The sequence below is a fragment of the Anopheles coustani genome, chromosome 2 (assembly GCF_943734705.1).
Source record: "Anopheles coustani chromosome 2, idAnoCousDA_361_x.2, whole genome shotgun sequence".
Taxonomy (NCBI): Eukaryota; Metazoa; Arthropoda; class Insecta; order Diptera; family Culicidae; genus Anopheles; species Anopheles coustani.
The window spans coordinates 90,732,163-90,747,445 of record NC_071289.1 but is presented as its reverse complement, the minus strand read 5'-3'; the positions used below and the strand labels follow the sequence as shown (position 1 = coordinate 90,747,445).

The 15,283-nt window shown below is 45.9% G+C and overlaps 2 protein-coding genes across 2 annotated transcripts; one reads left to right on the top strand and one right to left on the bottom strand.

The window, feature by feature from the left end:
- The first annotated feature begins 1,916 nt into the window (after positions 1–1,916).
- Positions 1,917–3,104, top strand: LOC131265300 (uncharacterized). Its single transcript, XM_058267561.1, has one exon. It carries the CDS (start codon positions 1,917–1,919, stop codon positions 3,102–3,104), a length of 1,188 nt encoding a protein of 395 aa, XP_058123544.1.
- Positions 3,105–9,020: 5,916 nt separating this feature from the next.
- Positions 9,021–10,616, bottom strand: LOC131263775 (LIM/homeobox protein Awh-like). The gene is made up of 4 exons (XM_058266028.1): positions 10,478–10,616; positions 9,825–10,006; positions 9,298–9,743; positions 9,021–9,214 (listed from the first exon to the last, which is right to left on the bottom strand). Exons 1-4 carry the CDS (start codon positions 10,481–10,483, stop codon positions 9,021–9,023), a joined length of 828 nt encoding a protein of 275 aa, XP_058122011.1. The 5' UTR covers positions 10,484–10,616.
- Positions 10,617–15,283: the final 4,667 nt, after the last annotated feature.

Sequence of the window (15,283 nt, the reverse complement as noted above, 5' to 3'; positions counted from 1 at the left end):
AAGCAAAAATTCCGCCAGTTCCGGTTAACCATGTTGGGAACGTGTTGTTCACCGGTTTGACCACCGGTGCTTTTGGTTTTTTCATTAATTTCCTCATCAAAAGAGGCAAAGAAATTTAATAATAGATACTAGTTCTACCGTAAGTTCTAGTTCGGGATGAAGCAAAAAAGATGCCTTCACTGACCGATATAAGCGTTTTGTACGCTGTCAATGTCACACACCGCCTGCTTTGGTGTCAAATCGTACGTGACGGACCAGTTTTTTTTATCTCCACCATTTGCGAGCCACAAGAAACCCGAGCGGTCAGTTGGACTGGTACGCACCGAAAACGCTTCTAGGTGTACGCTGTCCACTGTGGCTTGTAGCTCCGGATAATACTGCATAAGTGTGTTTCGGGGCGTTAGGGTGGCCTCGTCTATCTGACTGCCGTGTTACCGCATTTAAATAACAATCCGTTGCTGAACGTAAACGATGCGACGATACGTTACAGGCGATGGTTCAGACGGTCCCGAGAATAACTTATGAAACGAAATGTTTTACTTTCACGTGGTGCATGTTTGTCTTACGCTTTGGACTGGTTAAAGACCGGTTATGTAATGAAAAATGTGTCTGTATCAACACCTAAGCTGTTTTAAAAGCATCTTCAAACCTTTTTACAAACAGAGATCTATAAGGCATGTATTTTATATGAGAACTATCGATTTTGTTTTGCTAGTACTACAAAAACTCTACAATTATAGTTCGACCTCCAGCTAAAAGTAGGCATTTTCCTTCAGTCGAATTTTTGCCGTTTTTGTGTATTGCATTCCTCTTTGACCCTTTCAAATGATACATTCTAAGTAAAAACTATGAAAGCAGTTGTAACAGTAACACACTTAATCAGCGAGTACTTCGAACTGAAAAGTTCTGAAAAAACCAAATTACCAACTATTATTTTCTCACAGTCACGTTCCTATAGTGACTAACCATGGTTAGAGTTTTTATTGTATAGGAGAATTAAGGCTAAAGAACCAAAGCATACATAATAGCACGAATGCAGGAAGAATTTCATGTATGAATGAAGATTCTTTAATCAATGCCATGGTATTGAATCCAGAACAAACTACATCCTGGATGCACATAGAATGATAAATATAATCAAGTTTAATTTTTACTCAAGAATGTATTTCTTTTTTATTATATTGAGCAACAAAATGTTGCTCTGATTGTTAAAAGTAGAACTCTCATTTCATGGTACTTATTTCTGACACCTGCCATTTCTAGCATTTACTTTGTTTGATAAATTAGATTTCGACCATTGCAAGCACATTACCGGTTTAATATTCAGATGATTTTGTGATATTACCGTTTAGTGTATTTTTGGATGGTTTTCCAGTTTTTTTTTTTCACACTAACAAGCATCTTAAATAAAAATAAATGCGTTCAAAAACACTCACAAACTTTATTAAAAAAGGCCTTACATTATTACGTAGTAGTTACTGCACAAGAATGCAGAAGAGCATTCTTTGGCCAGTAACTTTGTTCAGTCATTTGCTGGAGAAAGTGAAGTGCCCAATGTGCTACTGCTTCCCCTTATCCACATTATCTACGGCCGGGTGCAGTGCCTCGGTTTGAGCGGACTCTTTTTGCTCGGGCACGTGCGTCGACCGGGTAAAGAAACGCCGAGCCGGGCGCAGGGTCGCATCGCGTAGGCCTTTAGCACTATATAAACCACCGGTCATTAGTGCAATAATCGTACTCAACATTCAACTCGCCTTCATTCAACAGTGTTGTCTCTCCCGGTGTGTTAGGTTTGCGGTTTTGCAGACATTCTTCGCCGGCATTCCACGAACCGCGTAGGTCGCTGACGAATAAGGTGTTTGACAGGCTTCATCTCTTTTGTAAGCTACAAGAGCACGAGACCAACGAGACGCATCATGAAGTTGAGCGCTAGTCTGGCCACCTCTGTGGCACTTGTTTGCCTGTGGGTGAGCTGCACCAACGCCAGCCAAGCCCCGATGTACGGTGCATTGTGTGCCAAGAAGGATAACTATGACTCACTTCCCCCACTTCCGTATCCGACGGTGTACCCTGCGCCAAAGTCGTATGTGGCCCGCGCAGAGAAGGCTCGCGTTGGCATCTACCCTGCCAGCAAGTGCGCCGAGAAGGAGAACTCGTCGGGCGAGAGCAGCGAGGAGCAGTACAAGGCCGTCGATCACTACGAGCAGGTCCGTCAGTGTTATGACAGCCACGGTAGGCTACTGCCGGTCTCCATCTGTGTCCAGCTGCCTCCGGAAGCTCCACTGAAGCTGTCCAAGAATCTGCTCCAGCAGATCGTCTACTCGCTTGTGGATAAGCCGGCCGAACACGAGCCATCGAAGTATGTCCCGGCCCACCAGAAGCCCTGCGAGTACCCGCGAAAACCTTGTGCATGTGCCAAAAAGCCCATGGAATACAGCGGAGAGTACACTCCACCGAAGACTGAATACGAGCCGCCGAAGAAGGTGTACGAACCCACCCCGAAGCCATGCGACAAAGTGAAGGAGTCCTACGAACCCCCGATGAAGCCGTACGTCCCGAAGAGTTCCTGCGAGGTACACAAACCCGTCTACAAATCGTCCGAGAGCTACGAGGTGCCCCACAAACCGTACTCTCCTCCGAAGAAGCCTTGCCATGAGCCGAAAAAGCCCTACACTCCTCCCAAGGACAACTACACCCCACCCCAGGAGCACTACCCCACTCCTCCCAAACCCTACACCCCTCCGACCAAGGCGTACAACCCTCCTCAGGAGTCCTACCCGCACGTCCCGTACAACACCCCTAAGGAACCCTGCAACCACCCCACCGAGTCACCCCGCTACTACACCACCACTCATGCCCCCTACACCACTGCCGCTCCCTCGTACACCCACCCGCCAACCCATCGCCCAACTCCGTACCACCCGACGGCCACCTACGCCCCGTACACTCCCCGCTATCCCTCTCTGTCGTATAACGCCCCGAACTATCCGAAGCCAGCATACCACGAGCCAGCACCTACGGCGCCCTCAAGCTACCCGAAGCCACCGAAGAAGGGTTGCGGGTGTGAAGAGTCGCACCGACCCTACTACAACACTTCCTACTAGGTGCCGTTTCCGAGAGGGCACTCGTAGTCTGTTAGAAGTGTTCTGATTACGTTCAACCTAATTTATTTATTGTAGACATTTTAATAAATTTTTAAATCTATATTGAAACTCTGGTGGTTTGGTCTTCCGCATCATTTATAAACAAATGCCTATAATACAGCATAACTGTTCATCTCCACATAGCGCACTCTCCCCTGACAAACTGATAAACTCGTTTTTTAGGATTAAACGTGTCCACCTAGCGCACTCAGGAAACGCATACAACTTTGACAGGAGTTTCCTATGTGGAGATGAACAGTAACACATTTCTCCCGTATCATTATTACGCTCCGTTTTCACCTCAAATGTAACAAGCCTAAACATAACTTTCTTTTGTTTTAAAATACCTTGAAACATAAGGAATGTGTTTATTGCGAGTGAGGCACCTTCAGGCACGTTGCGTTTGATAATGTGCGAACGTGCTCGAAACGATTACGAAACGGAAGCGAGACGTCATAAGATAAAATTTTCGCATAAGCACGTGTGACATGATGGAATTTTTAGCATTTATTTGCATGAATCATACGATTGAAGAGCATTCATTTTGTATTTGTAGAGCTACGTTTCACTTTACTCGGAGTTATGCGTAAAATATGGAATACTTACCATTCCACGTGTTGGGTATAAAATGAAAGCTTTACTTAAATCATTTTGGTTATCACTAACTACTTTGTTAAATCCTGCTCTAAGATTTTGGTAGTTAGCAAAAAACCCAAAAATGGTAACAAATCAGGCTAAAATGTTGTGTAATTGTTGTGAATATTTTCTTTACGTCATCTTGTCTTCATTGGCTAACACTTCAACAACATTATGTCATTTAAATCCAATTTTAAGAAAAATACTGATTTTACTATTGAAGATGCTCGTTGGTTTATTTAACTCATTGCTTACGGTTACTGATTCAGAAACTTGAGAAATAGAATTTCCTCAAACCTTTCCATCATTTTTATCATTCATATGCTGAGGTTCCAGTTCAACAGAAATTCTATTCATATAGCTTTACGGTATAAATAAATAGTTCTTCATTTCCAAAATGAATTCCGCTCTTGCCACATAAGCATTGCGGTAGTGTTTATTGCATAACAAAAATTCCTATCCTATCGTAACCAGTCTTCAACGGCGCAAGTAACAAAAAATCCCCCAAATGCCATTGTTCACTGTATGTACACGATCGCCTCCGGAAGCCTCCCTAACCTCCATGGGATGAGTGATGTCTCCTCTTAGTTATAGGTCCTCGTTGCGCTGCTCGAGTCCAGCGTCCGGTACTGGGGTGTCGCGGTCTTATCCGACTCCGCACCGTAGTTGCCCCGGTCACTGATGAGGGTGCGCAGCATGCGGGACACCTGTTCGGACGGAGCCATCGATTCAGCAACGGGCGATGGTCCTTGCGAGCCACCCGACGACACCACGTAGTTCGGTACGATCTGGCTTTCCGCGCCGTAGAAAGACCCGTCACGGCGTCCGGTTAAGGCTTGCTTGCAGTTGCAGGTCGGCTTGCGGCGCAGCACCTTGATGACGCTCTTGCCCGGGATGCAGTAATGGTGGCGCTTCTCGACGATCACGAACCCGCAGTCGGCGCACTCGCCGAGCTGTGGAGGCTTGCCGTGCATGGCGTACGGATACGGAAGCCGGTTGTCTTCGCCCAGGCTGCACTCGTGCGAGTCCGAGTTTTCCGTCTCGAAGTACGACTCCAGACCGTTCGCCGCGCAGACAAATATGAGTGCTGCCACCACCACGATCAGCTGCTGAATCGAAGACGCCATCGCTTTGAGATTGGGAACTTTTTGGCAACTAAACTGATACACACAACAGGCGAGAGGTTTTCTAGGATGGCACGGGAAGCCAGGCACGCCACCGATGTCAATGAAAAGCGGAAGCAAAGTGTACTGCCTGTTCCGGCGTCGGCAACATTTTATAATCGCTCCGTCCGCTGCCAGGACACGGCACCACCACACCCCAAACTACCCGTTACTCGCAATATCTGGCTCGGAACAAGTACTGTCCCCTGGTAAACCGTTGCGCCGAGATGTTTACGCACAACCCGGCGTTTCAGGTACGTGCCGAGGGGGTCATGTTTTTCGTACGACGGCTGGCGCTGGTTATGGTTTATTTCGTGCGGTTTGCAGCGCCTTCTCGCGGGCAGACCGTTGTTTGCTCTTTTGAGACATCGGTCAACCCATCGCCATCCTTCATGTCACGCAATAAAAACAACCTGCGGATTTCGGTGACCTGGCGAGAAAGGGTTCGCCAGCAGTAGATTCGACAGTCAGTTGTGTGCGATCGATAGCCCAGTGAACTTGAGCCTTGTGAGTAGGCGGTGTTTGATTTCCGTTGACAACTGAAGCTGCATTTCCTGGTTTAGTAAGAAATATAGACTTCTCTTATGGCATTGTAAACTTGAGTGAAAAGTGAATTATTATGTTACCTAACGATAGTTTCTTTAATCTACTTACCCCATGGATTTGTTGTGTTTTTAAAGTTAAGTTCAACGTAAATGTTGTTAAAAAGCTTCAGATAGTGAAACATGACATCGCTCAAACTAAATTCTATCAGCAATGCGTTCAGATACATTTGTTGTATGTATCGTATCGATCGGACATAAAAAAAAACGAAACAGAAATACATTTAGACTGCACAAATAGCAACAGCTTTCATCAACCAACTCTCAGAGGGAGGATCGATTTCGTAATTGCGAGAATATTTCAATCCAATAATTGTTTTGGGCTTCTGCACTTCTGCAGCCGCTCACCGCACCGTGTTCTTTCATGCGGCAAGGTGAATGGATGCAACCCTTTCCGGCCAAGAAGTGGCAGAAGGCGAACCGTACCGCCAGAACCCAAGCTAACAAACGCCATTAAGCTAACAAATGTTGGGAGAGAAAAACTCAATGGCAGAACGGTCCAATTTTCTGTCTTAATTTACGTCCGGCACTTCTGTGAAGAAACTGAAAGAGGAATAAACAAATATATGCGCAGGGGAAAACATCAGTTGGTGCAGCAATGCTATTTGCTGAACAAAACATACAAAGTAAAGCCCAGGAGTTGCACGCGATGCAATCTGGATGGTGACCGCAGTCAAATGCAACCTGTCCGGCTTCGGAACATACCCCTCGTGTGTGTGTGTGTGTGTGCGGGCGACCAAAGTCGATCGATTGGCTGATCGATTTACGATCGGTACGAGGCATTTTAATTTGAAGACTAACCAACGGCAGGGAGAGAGAGATATGTTTCAATTAGTTATTGAAACTCAAATGTTGGAACAGACGGTTCTCGACGTGACGCGAGCAGGGAAGCAGGGGTCGCGGTGTACCGGCAGTGGACATAGTCGACCAGCGGTCGCTGTGAGGATCAAAATGAAATGTTAACTGCCCAGCGGACAGATCCGACCGAACGGCACACCACACGTTTTTTTTTCGATTTCTCGATCGGCGCGCGAAGGAAATGAAAATAAAATCTCTTATTTACAACCGAAAGGGGCAGCGTTGGCTTCGGGGGTATCGGATTTTTCCTCGTCCATGTTTATGATGCGTATCTTTGGAAGTCCCTTTTTCACTTCATATTGGTCCCTCCTGCTTTGGTTCTTTTTGCCGCCCTTCGTGCGAGTTCTTTCGGAGCAGCTTTTGTTTTAGCAGCATCCCCCCCTGAAGGGGCCCTTCGTCTTGGCGCATCATAAATTCCGCAGCAAAACCAATTGCACACTGCAAATACGGTGTAAATCTCCGTACGGACATTTAAGATCCATAAATGCAGCGATATGAGAGGTGATAAAAACAGGCTGCCAGCCGGAAAATAGCGATGGGAAAGGGAAATAATCACACCATCATTTCTTGCTGAGCTACTGCAAGATCAAATCTCCGGCTTTTGTTCATGCGTTTTATTTTCTTTGTATAATTTGTTTCACTTGCTCAGCCTTGGATGATTTCGTATGATGTCGGAGGGTTGAAGAAGCTGCTTTACAAAATGTTGCGATGTTGTTTTACACGAGTGTAGCATTTGGCTTATTAATTCAAGAGTTTCAAATCGTGTCTAGATTCTTCTTCCTTCAATTCTGAGACAAAGTATGAATATTAATGTTTGATCAATTGTTCTGATTACCAACTCTTGTGGAATGATCGGAAAAAAGCTCAAAAGAGTTGCACAAAAGCAACGGGCAAACACAAACAGTAAACTGCAATTCCGCTCGCGCAATGTGTGAAAGTTTGCCGCTGGTGAAGCATGCACCGAGTCGCCATTTGTTTTCGGCCGTTATTAATGGCACTCGATTTCCGTGCTACCAATTTCGGAATCGATCGCCACCGAACAGCGTTTACCCGCAGGCCAGTAGCATAAGTCAGCCCAATTCAATCGATCCGCTCGGTGGCGATGGTATCCGGAGCCAATTTCACGATAAGCCCAGGGCACCCAGCGACACATTTATCACCGTTAATGGGGAAAACCCTCGACGCGTTTGCTGGACGCGGCCGCACGAACACAATTTCCGCCCCGAAGGAAGAAGCCGTTATCGCAGCCAAACTCCACCAGAATCGCGCTTGCCAGGGACACAATGATAAAAAAAAGTGGGAGGAGAAGAGGGCAACATTTGAAGTCCCATCCTGGCGCATAATACCCTGTACGGGCTACTAGCCAGAAGCTTTCAATTATTTTCACTTCCTCGATCATCGGGACTCGGGATTGTGAGCTGGGACTCCCGGGTTTGGGTCCGGCATGGAGGCGGAGTAATTGACTTCGGAACCCTTAACTTATTGCACCCGGAAAAGCCCTCCGGATGGTGGTGGTGGTGGAAGAAAAATCGGCCACCGAACCGGGGTCCAGGATGAAGCTGTAGCACGCGGGCATAAATTGTGAAATTAATTTCTGTATTTGTTTTACCGTCCGTCGTTACGCTGTTTTTCGCTTTGTTTCGCGTGAGAGCTTTTGGGGGGAAGATCACTTTCTTTCTTTCTTTTTCGTTTTCATATGAATAATGTTTCACGTTGTCGATCCACCGGTGCACCGAATGGGCCGGGCCAATCGGCGGGTTTATGGCAACATTACTCTTGCATCTTAACCACCGCCGTTTGACGTTTCAATTAAAATCGGAAATTTGTTATCGAAGTATCGAACGCGGTGGAGCTGATGTTGGGTGCCAGAAATGATGAAGTGATTTGATGCACGCCCAAACGTTGATTTCGATTGCCCAAAAAAGGTTACAAATAAATATAGACACAAAGTATTATAAAGAATGTCAACATGTTTAACAAACTCGGTGCATAATTTGTGATGGTTCTCCTTCATTATTGTTTCTAATTATTTTGGCCCTTTCTTCTGAATCACCTCAATCGACCACAGAATTAGATGATGGTAAACCCGAACCAACCAAGATTCTGAAAACACCAACCTCAACCAAAACGATCCTGGACTCATTGTTCTGCCAACCTTAACATCATCTAGTAAGCCAACTTTTTCAATTTCGGATGAATCATAAACTAAGAACACAAACACAGGTACTTTCAAGAGTACTGTATATTGTATTGCGTGAATCAATTTCGTACTGATTTTCACTATGTAACACAAAATTCTTCACTTCCACGTCGTGTCCGATTTGAGAATGGGTGAAAGACTTGCACTGACTCCATCCAGAGAACGTACGTAGAAGCTTCTGTGAGTCACGGTGCGTCCATGGAGTTGAAACTCATGCCACGGAGTGCACGTCCATTCTCTGGGATCCGTCGGAGACGGAACGATCCTTCCGTTACCCGTAGAGGACATTCGATTAAGGTAGACCTGGGATTCACTCCTGCCGCCTCCTGCGAAGTAGATATCCTCCTCATCGGGTAGGTCAATGGCACTGATGATCATAGGCATCCATCCAGCGATGGTGTGTAGGCGGCCAGTCGCGTCACACCACGAGATTGAGGAAGCCGTGCGAGTTAAAGATGGAAGGCTTGCCCAGGACGCAGTCTTCTGGTCCGTGCGATCCGAGGTGGTGCATAGGGACGGAGCCATCGTTGCTGTTGCTACTGCTGCAGCTGTTGTTGTTGTTATTGTTAAGGTCCTGGCGCATTCCGTTGAAAAGATCTTGGGCTCGAGGAACTAAAGATATCCAATACAAGAGATTACAGTGAGTAACAAATACTCCGAAGAACTGGTTGGTGGTCTTTCAAAGCGTAACTCACCGTGGACATGTTTCTTCTGGCGTGCGCGTGAATTCTGGAACCAGACTTGCGTCACCCGTTTGCTCAATCCCGTCGCCAGTGCTATCCGCTCCAGGTCCTGGCCGTCCGGGTTGCTATCCACCTGGAAGTTGGCCTGTAGAATGTGGATCTGCTCCTCGGTGAATGTCGTCCGGATGCGTTTCGATTTGTTTTTCCCACCGCCGCCATTCCCATCCGCATCGCAGCCATCTTCGCTCGACGCCGTCCCATCGTCGATCAGCTCCATGTAGTGCGTCTTGCACAGGACTCGATCCTCGCAGATCGCGAACTGCTCGCCGGTCGAGAGCTGGCGACCGCAAGAGTCGCACGCGAAACACGCCAGATGGAACACGTGCTCCCGCGCCCGCCGGACCCAATCGGTGGCCGAAATGGAGCGGGCACATTTGGCACAGCTGGTTTTGAATTTCCTTAACGATGGCGAAATCATACGATTCGGATGGTTACTAAGCAACCCATTGGTTGGTCATCGGTCAATTCTTCACACTTACTTCACATAGTCCGCTTTGCAGTAGACGTCACCGTCGCGTAAGAAACAGGACGCTTGACGATCCAGCGGACAGAAGCAAACGCTGCACCGAAGGCAGGACCCATGCCAGGTACCTCCGTTCACCTCGAAGATATAGCGGTCGGTAATTTGTTCGGTGCAGCCACCGCATGTTTTGAATTCCGTCTGTTCGGATAAAACAGAAGGAAAATTAGATTTTCACCATCGGGTATATCACTTTCTGTGGATAATCCTATCATAGAACTGCGTTTCAACTGAACCGAAATTAAACTGGATTCTTAAACTGATAACTTTTTATATTACACAAACACAATGCTTGCTTTCTGGTGGCTTGAATCCAAATCGGATTCACCGAACAGTTTGAATGGATTTCAATAATTACACGATATGATAAGAACTGTATTGCTCTTAGAATATTGATTATAGAAGTTTAACCAATTTTTCCTGACTTTAAATTGGAGTAGGATTTTTTAAAATCAAAAATCTATTATATTGAGATTGTGTTATCGTGAACACATTTCAGAAACGTGTTATCTGTATCCAATACCCAGTTCAATATTATATGAACTATAGATTTTAGTTAAAGCGAACAAATTTATCGTAGTTCTTTTTTTCTTATACCAGTAGGTTGCCTACCTTCATATTTTTGCTTTTACGCAATAGTTGTGCAAGCGTACAAATGTTGATAAAACCACAGAATAGATGGAGCAGTATTCCTTAAGGATATAAGTTTCTCGTGCACTCTTAGAATTATCTTTCACTGATTCAAAGTCCGTAAGTGTTCATTGCACAATAATTTTCACAGGCACCAGTTGTTTCGTTTTATGAATTTGACAAACAATTAACGAACATGAATCACAAACAATCAGAATCACTTTTTATCTTAACGTCGTTTCTTATACGTTATGCCTTTGAACCACTCAGCAACTAGCACACAACATCCCCACAAACGACCTTGTAGTTTCCGAAACTTGCTCGTCTGCGCCCTCTGCGAACCGGAATCGACTCCCGAACAAACAAACAGCAGAAATCCGACACGTCAATCGCCGTCGCAGGCCAAACTCCAACTGAGCCAGTTGGTCCACTCCGGCAGCATCAAACGCCTAGAAAAAGATCAGCCGTTTGTCGGCGAGGTTTCCTACGGCGGACCGTATTCCCTTGCCCATCTGCCATCCGACTCACCTCCCCAGCCCAAGCGCTAAGCATCGATGAATGCGTAGCTGAAGATGTTGCCGATGACGATGATGACGGCGGTCTCTGGCTTCTCTCTCCTTCCTCAACAACCATGGCTCTCCTTTGCTCGTGCACCACTTCCATCTATACATAGCTATCCGTCGATCTCTGTCTAGTTCTTTCTATCTCTATTCTCTACCGAGCCCTTTCCACATCCTTCAGCTATTCGACAACCATCACCCGCCCCGGGTTGGCAAACGAGACTAGAACACACTCAGCGGCAGAACTCACTCTTCACGTTGTTATGTACAGGCTTTAGCCGGCAACCCCTCGACGGCCTTTTAAACCCCAGGAAACCTGGGGGTTTTCGGATGTAGACGGCGTCTAGGGATGATCGGTTGTTCAAACAACGCAACAACATAACACGCCCCTTCGATTTCATGCGCCCTTTTCGCTTGCTTTTGGTCGGTTCCGCTAGTTTGGGGCACCCTTTCGTTGTTCCTTTCCGGTTTTCACACAAGTGGCCTCAGTTTCCGATGGAATACTGCGAGTAGGGATGTACTTCCGAGCGTGGTACCTGCCTTACAGGTTGTGGAGAACCGTGAAGTACGCTATGATGTGACTTCTCGAGTGTGGTTTAGTTCTAGAGTGGTTCTGTGGTTCTGCCAACAACTGAATGCTGTAACTTTAAAGAAACTTTCTCCTTTAGTATAATTTGTGGAAGTTATTCGGATGTGTAAAGCGTGTCTTTGCGAATTTCAGTTGAATTCTAGTTCATGTTAATCTGGAGCGCAACCTTTCGAGAATCACTTTGGAAAATGCAGACGCAATAAAGCATGTCCCAAGCAACCCGATGACTTCCTCAAGTACTTTCGACTGCTCCAAAGGGTAGCATGGCCTCCAGTGTCAACGGCACGTCCTCAGTGACACCGTCCCCGGTGCACGTTGTTGCATAATTGTGCCCCATTCAGATGCAAATCGCTCCTTCCCGCTGGCAACGAGCCCGGGACAATGTGCCATCCCCGGTGGCAGTTTCAGCCACCAAAGTTAGCGTGTGACGAATATCACGGCGGGCGCAATGCAAAACCCAATTCTTGAGGGATTCCAAATCGATGGAGAGCGGGCCTACCACCGGCGTCCAGGGTTAGCCCGCTTCCGGACCGCTCGAGATACGGTCATGAATTTAGACGAGACTGTACTTGAATGAACAACGACGACGGCAACAACGGCGACGACGGTGGGCCGGGAAAACAAAAAAAAAAAGCAAAACGGCCCCGGAGCCAGTCCACCTGGTACGGCACGGGGACACACCGGCAGCCAGATCAATGGATGTCACACTCGAATGTCATTCTCTTCCTCAACGTCCAACACCTTTAAAGTCGCTACCGTTTGACAGCTTGACGAGTGAGTCGTCCCTTTTGCGGACATCGGACCGGCGCACCACGGACGGTAATGGAGACAAACGACCGGAGTGACACCTTTTCTACCGACTACACCTTTTCGTATCGGAGCTGTTTGCATTAGAGTAGATGCTGGTTTTTTTTTTCTTACCTCCAAAAGTTCCCTTTAGTTTTCGAACAACGACAAAGTTCTGTCCCATCCCGAGAATTCTGTTCCCATTCAAGTAGCCGAAAATATGCAGACAACGGATAAATATGCCCAAAAAACGTTCCGGGTCCCAACTTCAACCCACTTTTTTGTCCTTCTTTTCGGCATGGCGGATCAAAATTGACAGTGAAGCTGCTCTCCTTGTTCTCGGTAAAAAGTTAATTTGGTTTCCTCCTCACGGTCGGCTTCCGGAAGAGAACGCTAACAATTTGCAAATGGTGTTGTTTACTTCGGAATGTTTGGCACAGAAGGAAAGCATTGATCGATTCGTTCCACGTTTGTTGCTGGCACTGTGTTTTCGTTTTACCAAAATGAAACGAAAAACCCATCGTTTTCAAATGAGTTTGAGTAGAGGAAACCTCTGTTGAAGAATGAACTAGTTTATGTTTGTGAGATATTATAACATCAACGTGTTTTTCTTCCGAAAATTGTACGAGATCCAATTTATAATTGATTTATATTCGTATAATCTTATAATCGCCGATTTACATATTATTTATTACAAAAAAAACGCTTTCTATTACTTGTATTAACCATCTATTTAATACTTTTGAAATGTTACCTATTGTACAGCGTAACAATTAAAAATTAGTTCATAGCACTCGTTAACCCTCGGCCGGGAAATTCCCACAGATTGATAAACGGTCTGATTAGTTTCCCGAATCGTTTAGGCAGTTGAAAGTTACTAATGACCACAGATGCATCGGGTCGAAAATTTCCCTCCGGTGAAAACGATTGAAAGTTTTGTTCGGACCTAAAATCAGCCGGGCGCAGTAGGGCGTCGGCAAAGCATTTTCAATCATATTTTTTTCCCGTTCATTCCTTCTCGCTCAGGCTTTGGTGATTACAATTATCACACTCACTTAAAGTACGAGCCTTTACTAATCGCTTGTTCGAACGGGTGCTAATGGGCCTTTTTCCGGCCTACTTTGTGTACTTTTCCTTTAGTTCGAACGAATCAGTTGTATCTGCGTTTGCCTACAGTTGAACAAACAAATGTGTCTATCGCTTTTCACCGACCCCTGGGAAAAGTGCTTGTAAAACTCACCCAACCCGGGACAGGGGGCGCCGTCGGAACAATTGGCAAATAAGTGATCAGTTTCATCCTCGCAGCGATTCATTGCCTCAGGTGAATCCTCCGGGTCCGCTTTCCCGGAGATCTCCCGCAGAAACGCTCGCCAGGAACCACGAACGAAGCGTAAAATCAGGCCGTCCTTCATCCGACCGGAACCGGTGTTTGATTGTTTCCTGTGCCACAAATTGTAGGCGTTAGACGTCACTAATAACTGCATTTACAACAAAGAACGGAGGAAGCTCAGCTCCAGCTCCTCAACCCTCCCGGGACTTTGGCTCCGCACGGTCGATTCGCAACCCTCCCAACGCTGGTGTCGTCTTCATGGAGTGTGGATTGTTGCGGGTGATTTTTCACCCCTGCTAGGGACGAGAAAACAGCCACCCGGTGGCCCGCATTGGACGGATTAAACACCACCTCCGGCGTTCGGAGTTCGGTTTGTTCCGATTTACTTCGCAGCTCTTTCCGCTTAGGGTTCAGGAGGGAAAAGGGGCCAAATTGTGCGTAATTAAATTAGACGAATATAAATCGCTCCATCGACGCTGGGTTTCGCATTGCTCAAACGGTCCCAGAGGAAAAGGATCAAATGTTGGCCGGAAACTTTGTCATCAAAAAGATGGGACTTAACGTTGTGTAAAATATTTTAACCTCGGTATGAAAGAACACTGAAAAACTTACCAATTGAACATAATAAAAATGTTTCTTATCAAAAAAAGGAGTTCACTTTTCTTTCATGGACCAACAGTGCGAAAAACAAAACCTGTTCAATATTTGTTAAAACCTCATTCTGCACCAATGGGCACGTAATTCCCTTTCGATCCCCTTCGGTCAATCTTTACACAGCCCTATTTGCTTTAGGTTCGCTACAGATTCGATGTATTCAAACAAACGAAGCTGCAAACAAATAAATAAACATCATTCTTTCGAGGTTTATGCTAGAACTCCACTCCCTTTCCCGATGTTACTCGATTCGATCGTGGACAGTGATGAATACAAATTGAACGGATGAGAAAAACTTTTAACCTCAAGCAAGAAAACTGCTCCAGCTCAGGAAGGCAAGCCTGAAAAGGACATGCTACGAGTTTTTGGAAGTTTCTCTGTCCCACTCTTCGTTACGGACAACCACGATGGTGAGTTTTTCCGCTGGTGCAAAGTCTGTCGGTCGCCCTCGAAGGGATTCCGAGCGATAATCCCATTATCCTGGGCGTAATCGGATCACGCGTTTCGGTCGAGTTTCCAGGACCGTGTCGCTGTATCATTAGGCGATAATACATCTGTCATTCGACCGGGCGCGCAGCATTATGCCATGTTTTAAGCGTCACAAATGTTTATACTTCATCGTTTTGCTAGTGGGTGATAAAACATTAAAAAGGGAGAAAGTGTTCTTTCTAGAAGAGGCAATCGTTCGGACAATTTTTGGGATAAGTGTAGTAATGATATTTTTTAAAGAAGTAGTAGTAAAAAAAACTCCAAAACCAACGCCATGCGTTAAGGATTCGTTTTGTTATATGATTTATTTAATTTCAATTGCATTTATCTTAAACATGTACGATAATAATTTATTTACAGTAAAAATTTCACTAGATAAA

Coding starts and splice junctions, on each gene's coding strand:
- LOC131265300 (XM_058267561.1), top strand. CDS start 1,917: ATGAAGTTGAGCGCTAGTCTGGCCACCTCTGTGGCACTTGTTTGCCTG.
- LOC131263775 (XM_058266028.1), bottom strand. Junction 9,744..9,824: donor TGCAAAGCGGACTATGTGAA/GTAAGTGTGAAG, acceptor GCCATCGTTAAG/GAAATTCAAAACCAGCTGTG. Junction 9,215..9,297: donor CCAGAAGAAACATGTCCACG/GTGAGTTACGCT, acceptor GGATATCTTTAG/TTCCTCGAGCCCAAGATCTT.